General features: G+C 40.6%; 1 protein-coding gene across 3 annotated transcripts; it reads right to left on the bottom strand.

Annotated features, from left to right (window-relative positions):
• Positions 1-1,817: 1,817 nt before the first annotated feature.
• LOC134036556 (PWWP domain-containing DNA repair factor 3A-like) lies at positions 1,818-8,091 on the bottom strand. 3 transcript variants are annotated; one of them, XM_062481552.1, is made up of 13 exons: positions 8,073-8,091; positions 6,567-7,550; positions 6,188-6,446; positions 5,938-6,093; positions 5,784-5,854; positions 5,621-5,706; positions 5,452-5,512; positions 5,270-5,345; positions 5,124-5,174; positions 4,641-4,882; positions 4,156-4,365; positions 3,206-3,294; positions 1,818-3,108 (listed from the first exon to the last, which is right to left on the bottom strand). In XM_062481552.1, the coding sequence occupies exons 2-13, from the start codon at positions 7,488-7,490 to the stop codon at positions 3,042-3,044; spliced, it is 2,292 nt and encodes a 763-aa protein (XP_062337536.1). In that variant the 5' UTR covers positions 7,491-7,550; positions 8,073-8,091; the 3' UTR covers positions 1,818-3,041. The 3 variants fall into 3 exon arrangements, with proteins under 3 accessions (XP_062337536.1, XP_062337537.1, XP_062337538.1); XM_062481553.1 differs by having other exon boundaries at positions 5,938-6,057; XM_062481554.1 differs by lacking the exons at positions 1,818-3,108; positions 3,206-3,294 and having other exon boundaries at positions 4,225-4,361.
• Between the last annotated feature and the right edge of the window lie 411 nt (positions 8,092-8,502).

The raw sequence follows: 8,502 nt of genomic DNA, 5'->3' as shown, positions 1-8,502 counted from the left end.
GGGGTAGGGGACTGCATGGTCAAATGAGTGGACAGCCTGCTTTGTTTGCCCACAGTTAGTATGACAACACAGGCTTCAGTCTAAGTCTCCCAAAATGTCGCCTAGTGCGTCAAGACATACACCACATACACACACACACGCGTGTTGTTTGCGTTTCGCAGAGATGACATCTTGAAATCTTAGAATAGAACACCTCCCCGAGCATGCATACAGTAGACATCTGTGACCAACCCAATGCTTAGGACTAGCAGAAGGTTTGTACAATAATAGCCATCAATCATGGCACAATGGTGAAACTGAATTTATCTTAACATCCATGGTATGAACTGTATGCCATCTCATAGATGTGACAGGCTGCTCACACTGATATGAGAAAGAGATAATCTGCTGCTAGAGGAGGGACAGATGTTCCCCATCTTACTTCTGGTGGGACATGCTAAGCCGTAACGATGAGAATTGCCAGTGTGGAAGGGCTGTTACAACAGTCATGTAACACAAACACACACGTGTACAGGCTATGATGAGACACATCATGCTGGAACATTCTGAACAACACCAGTTGTAATCCGATGGATGAACATGATTGGATTGATGACGACATGGGCTCTAGGGTTTCGTTAAAGAGATGTTTGAACACTGTGAAGGCGTATGTTATTTCATCTTAAAGTGTTGTACTGAAAGGTACCAAAAATGACAAATGCACACATTTTATGTCATTTGGGACGAAAGGGACTGGCAAAGGACCTAAATATGAATATAAAAGTTTGTCTATTTTACTCAAATAAACACATCTCACGTTTATTTTGAAGGCATTTAGTTACTTTCATATTGAGTACAAAAACACTATATCGGATGAAGTTAATACATTTTGTATGCTGAATATTACCCGCCAAAATGGATCAAAGGGGTTAGTAAATGGTTAAGAAATAGTCTGTACTTATTTTAATGTACAGTTTCATGATGGTGACATTTTGTGGTGAACAGCGCTCTCTCCTGGTCAGATGTCTAATTATAGACAGACTTTCAAGAGCTATAAATGTGCTACAAATGTGAGAGTAAATGTCTGCACCGCTAACGATGTACAATCTGATACAATAACTGTTGAAAGTAAATCCGAATAAGCGAAAGGAGATGAAAGCAATGTCCCGTCCCTCAAAACAGACACAGATACCACAGAGGAAATGCATGCTCAACTGTGAAGAAAAGTAGGAAGTGCATATTTTGAAGGGAATTAAGAGCAGAAAACTGGGGCGCAGGATTAAAGAGCTTCCCCCTCTTCCCTTCCCCAGGCTGCTGCCACCCACTCACCTCTGGTGGCTGCATGGGGCTGAGAGCGTGACCAGCCAGCCCGCCAGCGGCCCTGGGGCGGCTAGGCAGATCTGATGATGGCAAACTAAGCCCTGGGTGAGTGGGATGATGGTACAGTGCCATCGAGAACACTGTTGAGGGGTTCTGATTGTTTCAAGAGAATTGAACTGAGTTGGAGCATTCTGTAAAGGTTCTCTCTCCTGTTCCATGTGTGAAGGTGCAAGTAAGTTCATGTTAAACTCATTAATGCTTGAGTACCATCTGCTGGCAGTTTGGTGAAGTGTGTTATACATGTGTGGATTCAAGCAGTATAGCTATGGAATAGTAGTAATAGTGAGTTACACATAAAATGCTCACCATTAGGTTTCTGCCCTCTGCCTGTTCTGTTCGTTTAAGTTATGTTGTCCCTGGTTGCGCTCAGTGGTTGTCACCGAATTCAAATAGGCTATTTTGTTTAAGTTAGAGTTAGTGAGTAGTTTATGCAAAATGTAGACTGGACAAGGTAGGGATGAAATTTTGGGAGCTTTATTAGGTTGACTGATGATTATGATTATGATTGATCTTTGATTGAAGTTGAACATAATACTTTTACACCAGGAGAACTGTACATGTTTAGAGCATATCACACAAACAGCTAAATGGAAACATGATAAACATTAGACGTATTCATTTCAGAATGTATTTTCCTTTTATATAAAAATAAAGCATGGCTAACATGGCTGCACTGTGACAACCACGTATAAAATACACAGTGGCAGTTTAAAATGGAGGCTGATAAAACAATAAAAACATAAGTAATCCCAAAAGTGACAAGTCAGTAAAAGGTTATCATAAGGAAATTGTTTGTTTTTTTAAGTCAATAAATTATTTATATTAATCTTGTATTATTTATTGTCTTTTCTTACCTCATGCGTAAAATAGGAAAAGTAAAAGAAAAGTAGTTACAACAAAAAAGGGAAGGAAAACGTTTTGGGGGCAATATTTTTACTCTGAGAATCTTTGACTTTCGTGAATCTTTGACTTTCCCTTTTGAGATTCCCTAGATTTGTGCCAATAGGCTATTGCCAATATTAACTATTTAAAAGGTGAAAACGCATGTAATGATTTGAATCCATAATTATTTGTATATTATTATATAGTTACGTATCAAATTATTTATAATAAACATTTGATTGGTCTAATATTTATTTTTTTATTGCTTTTGCCTGCTGTTGCTGTTTTGAAAGTTGAGGCATCAACAATGGAAGTGGTTGTGTGTTGTGTCATATAATATAAATAGTATAATGATATGATATATATATATATATTATCAATGTTCTCATGCCATTGTGGGGGACATATTGCAGTTTTTCTCAAAAGCTAACACACTAAAACCAGAATTTGAGACACAATTACCAAAATCAAAAAATTGTGAACCTTATCTTGCACCAATTCTGCACAAATGAAAACATTTCCTGCTTTTCAATAATTTTGCAATCCCACTTTTTGCTAAACAGTTAACAATTCTCTATATTTGGCACAATCTTTTTAGAAATATTGTTAAAACACAAGAATGCTAATGTGTTACACTAAATTATTTTGACTTTTCACATTTTAAATTATTAATATTGACACAAATCATTCTCCATAGTTTAAGTCATTTATTCATCCAAAGTCTATTTTCCAACAAATTTATTGACCCAGTATTGTTCTGTGTGGTGCTTAATGGTTCAAAAAACAGCATGTGACCTTCATTACGCAGGGCCCTTTCGCAATGGTTTCATTTGCTGTTCTATCATCAAGTCAAATTCCTCCCTCTCTCTGTTGGAGAAAAAAACAAAACAAAATTCACCCATTACCCATGATAACATCTGATTGGTTTTTCTATTGCAGTATTGTTCATAATCACCCCTCTTACCTTTTACTAAGACATGGCCCTTTGAGATACTTGTCCTCTGCTCTCTCCAGTGAAACCTTGTCCACACCAGCTATGGCATAGATGATGGCCTGGTACAAAGGAATAGCAAGGTTGACAACAACATATATTTCATCTAATGTGAACTACACTCTCACACAAATCCAATTTGGAAAATGTACCACAACCGGAATCAACCATTTTAACTACGTACAGTGCCCTCAAAATTGCTTGGGACAAAAACATGTAATTTTCTTGTGTACTCCAGTTTTAGATGTGTCACAGTTGGAAAACTGTCGCCTGGCGAAATTGTTTCTCTGGCTAATCGGTGGTTTGCATCTTGCAGTTTGGCCTCTGTATTTTTGAAGTATGTTCCTGGTGTGTCAGACAGGTGTATTTATTCATTATGATTTTTAATTGCAAGTACTTCTACCATCAACTGAGGGTCTTACCTGGCCTAACAGTCACTTTGAAATAAATACAGTCACCCTTGTTCTCTTCTCATATTCTGATATTGGCTTCCTTGACTTTCATTGGCACAATTCTGTTCCTCAGGACGAATGGCAGCAGCAGGTTATCAAAAGCCTAGAATGAAGACTAGGTGCTGATAGCTTTATTAAACCTGCACCAACATAGCAATTAAACACACCTGAGGAATCGCAAACACCCGTGAATCCTGAACGGGGGGGACTATGTATAAATTGTGTCAATTTCTACATGTTGTAATAAAGATTTATGAAAACGAACTTTTACACAACCTGAGAATGTGCCTTTTAACCCTATTGTTTGATTACAAATCTAAAACTGTAAGAGTACAGAAGAAGGTCAAGAAAAAAAAAGTTTTGTCCCAAAACATTATGGAGGCCACAGTAATTGAACACTGGGGTGGACTTCACACCAAATGGCTATCTGACAACATTCTCTAAAAGGTAGCACAAACTTAGAAGTTAGACCTCAGGGAGCAGGACGTCGAGAACAAAGCGGATGCGATCAGCGTCGGCCAGGCAGCGGGCGATGCAGGGGGCCTGGTCGTAGACCCCCTTCAGGTACAGGTACACCTGGTCCAGCTGCTCCTCGTCCTCCAGGTAGGTGTCCACTACTGTCCGGCTGGCCCGCAGGAAGGAGCGCAGCCACTTGGACTGCTGCTGTCCGCTGATCACTGCCTGGAGGAGGGGGGGGGGGGGGGGGGGGAGACAGGCAGGCATTCAGAAAATGACAGTGTGGAAACAGAAAGAGGGCGTGCAGACGCTCTTGGGAGATCAAATTATAGCATCCTGACCCCTAAGAATAACATCGGAACCCTTGGTGCAAAATGCTGGTACTGTTATGCAGGAGGATCAAGAACGACGGCCAGACGCATTCAAAACAACACGACAGGGTTTCCATGCAACCAAACAGACGGAACCCTGGGATCGCCTCCCCACCCTGCTGTACCCACCAGCAGACGCTTCTCCACCCGGCGCTGCTTGATGATGAAGTGCACCAGCTTGTCGTTGGCACGGTTGCGTGCCGCCTTTGAGCGGTCAGGCAGGAGCTTCTTGGCACCCTGTTCCTCCTGCTGCTCGCTGGAGCTCTCGTCCTCATGGTCATCCAGGACCACGTAGTCCTCCTCCATGATGAGTTTACTGGGGAAGGTGAGAGCAGAGGTGCCCTGAGGGTACATCTTCCTTACTGGGCAGCCTGTGGGGAGAGGTGGGGGACAGCATGGTGGTGTCATTGGAGATCCTATTTTGGTTTGGGCTTCACTGAGATTTGGCATGTCTGGTAGGCCTATGTCTTTTACATGGGTGTCCAACTTGCTGTTTGTGCAACAGAAACATATTTTCTTTTATGCTCTTAATGGTGTTGGGTATCCCCTGTAAAAGGGTTGCGAAGAACAAAACTTTTTATATGAGAAAAACGTTGAGACAGGACAACTTACTTATGTCATCAGCAAAGTATTCAATAAAGGAGCCAGTGAATGAGCCACATCCTGAAAAGACAGGAGCTCACATTACAGACCACATCCCAATACTGTCATATTTTTTCTGAAAGAAACTTTGATGGTGCTTGCTATAAACTTTTTACCGATACGGATTCTATAGTCGGTAATCAGCTCCCGGCACCATGTGATGGCACCCTCATACTTCTCTTTGGCTTTTTCCTGTCAAGACATGGAAGATAACTATTTGTCAATAAGATTTTTTTTAAGTGGAAAGGAAAAATAAGTTTTTAAAAAGAATAGGAAAGGATTGAGATATCACATTTACCATAAGTTGATCAGCCTCTTCACAATCAAAAGGCTTCAAGGTCTTTAGCGCCACAGAAAAACTATGAATCCAAACGGTTAGGGTTGATTGTCAATGTCAAAGTGAGGCTTAACAACAGCAAAAGAGAATGGAGTACAGTAATAATTCAATTACAACTGAAAGGTCCTACCCTTTGCGTATCCTCTTTTTGTCAAGCAGTTGATCATCAATAAAAACAATGCTTGCCTTTTTTAGCTTTCTGTTTACACGTTTCACCTAAGAAATACAATTCTTTAAAACTTTCCATTTTAAAAACCTTTCAAACAACATAAATGTGTAGAAGTTACACTCACCATTGCTGGCCAGAAAGGGTAGTTCCTAAATTTGCACCAAACACATATTCCCTCTGTTATACTTGGGGGCTCTGAAAGACAGAACAAAGATTGTCTCTATTTTGTATCAAATCAAGTTAACATGAGCAGAAACCATTCCAAACGTACTCCTCACGTTTGTCAATCTGTATCAAAAAACTGGGTAGTTCCTCTTCATCCTCCTCCTCTTCGTGTTCTTCCAGGAGAGAAAGTGAGGTCAGATGATCTTCTTGTAGACTCAGTTCAATGGACAGGTCTGAGGACAGGGTAGTTTCATCTGGATTTAACCTGACTGGATAAACAAATACAACAGTATTTGGCACAACCCCATAGATATGAAATCTTGTTTGCACCTCACTGGCTGCAACATGTATATATTCCAGTACCTTGGTCCGGTGACTTTGCCTCAGACAGGGGCTCAAGCCTGGGTCTACAGCGCTGGTAAGACTGAGAGTTGGTGGCGTTTTCATCATCTCCCCTCGTCTTCGGTCCCTTTCTGCACCTGCGTTTTGCTGGAGGGCACTCAACAGAGAAGCAGGGCTGTGCCTTTGTCCATTTCTCATTTCCCTGCGGTTTCACAGCAATCCGATTCTTCCTAGGCCGACCTCTGCCCCTGCGTGGGGGGATTACAGGCAACTCTGATGCCTGGAAAAAGTGCAGGTTATGAACAGCAGTCACTCAGAATCTACAGTACATCAAACTATATAGTTGTCATATGTGGTTCACACAAAATGTGATTATGAACAATAGATTAGTATACAAGACCTTTTCTAAAGGGGCTGTATCCGACTCCTTCCATTCACTAATAGGTAGGGAATCTTGAAATGTCCTACAAAATTCTACAGATGACAGGGGGACAGGGAGTGGGTTGATTGTAGACATGCTACGGTCTGGAGTGGAGCTGAGACAGGGCCTTGGAAACTGGCATGGTTGCTTTCTGCATCTCCTTGGTGTGCTTGGTAAGGAAAAATTGCTTTCACCTCGCAGACTAGGCATATCTGTAATTCTGGTAAATTGGTGAAGGTGTGAGGATCTTTCAGAATCATTTTTGACAAATGATTTTCTTGACGTATTCTGCCGCTTTCTTTGAGTCCCTACCAAATTGCTTGTTGGTAGTTGTTTTTTGGTTCCTTTTGATACTTTTTCAGTCTTAATGCATCTCTTGCGGGTTTTGCTTTCATGCTCTTTTGCCAAGGTATCTGTTAGTGTCCCAGTGGCTAAGTCATTTGAACACTGGGACAAATCTGAGAAAGTCAACTTTTTCCTTTTTCTTCCATTCCCTTTTTTAGTCGGTCCCGTCACAGGCTCTTTCAAGACCTTAGAAGGGCAATGTGGATTAGACTTGGGTTGGGGTAAAATATTTTTTTGCTTTGACACATGTGAATTCAGTTCTTTCTGTGGCTTTGAATGACAACTTGTATTTGACTTGTCCCCACATGCATGGCAAGTTTGAAGTCTGTTGTCAGGTAATATCCTCTTTCGGAGATTATGTCCATTGGTAGTAACCTCTGTGACAGACCTTTGTTTCTCAGGGGAAATAAGTGTTTTTGATGGGATGGGGCTTTTTGACTGAACGTTTGCTTCCAAAGCGAGATGTTGTGAAGAGAGTGCATTGCACCGACGACTGGTGCGGCGTAATCTTCCCAGGATGGTACAGGAAGGGCTGTCGTCTGAGGATATCATGTTCATGATACTTCAATGCTTCAACTATTTAAGTGGGTTTCGCTTGTCATCTTAAGCCTTGTTTGACTGTGAAGAGGAAACCAATGTTATTTTAAGAGATGATAATGGTGTATCGGTCATGTGTCATGTCAAGTCTCCTAGTTTAGTAAACTATCGTGTTTATGTTGTAATTCAATTCAGCGTAGCTAGGCTAACAACAATCTACGACAAAAACAATTGACATGTAAGAATGTAAACATCCGTGTATTTGTTGGTAAGCATACGTAATACTTAACTAGTAGTGCTACCTGGCACACAAAATATTTGGCTAACTATATAACTAGCACCCGATAAATAATGACTGTAGGGCTCGCACAAACTTAGAGCTAGCGTTTCCGTTGCTGTGTTGTAAAAATGTTGTATTAGCTAGCTAGCATAGCTAGCACTAGTGGCTAACTGTGTTGTCTTGCCCATGGCGAGCCTGCAACTGCAAGCTGATTCTAAACTCTCTGAAACTGCAAACAATCGTTTTTCTGCACTAAAAACAGCAACGGGTGAGGCAAACTTGTTTGGTCACAACGAACAATAGAAAAGATGATGCCTACTCACTTAAGTTTTCAACATTCGTCGTCGCAAAAACTTTAATTTCCGGGTTTGCCACCTGGGTTTATGGGATATGTAGTACGCTACTTTTGTAGGATGACGCTGGCCCATAACATTATTGTCAAATAGCCTAATTATGTCATTACCCTTTTGCAAAACGTTACATTGCATTATTTAATGTAGCTTAATTGTCAAAATATATTTTTATATAGGTGTGAATTAACTTTAATTTTAAGTGCCCTTCAATGCTAAACTCTTTCTATACACGTTTTCAATTAATGCACATTTATTAATTTAATTTAATTAATTAGCATAATGATAATTATTAATTGATCACATCTAAAAGTCAATGGTAGCGCTTGACCATCTAGAGACAGCTATGTTTGATGGCCATCAATCGGTTTCATTATGTCCGAATTTATAGAAAGCTAGCTAA

This window comes from Osmerus eperlanus, chromosome 16 (genome assembly GCF_963692335.1).
Source record: "Osmerus eperlanus chromosome 16, fOsmEpe2.1, whole genome shotgun sequence".
In the NCBI taxonomy this organism is placed as follows: Eukaryota; Metazoa; Chordata; class Actinopteri; order Osmeriformes; family Osmeridae; genus Osmerus; species Osmerus eperlanus.
Note: the sequence above shows the minus strand (reverse complement) of the source record. Positions and strands in the feature narration are given on the sequence as shown.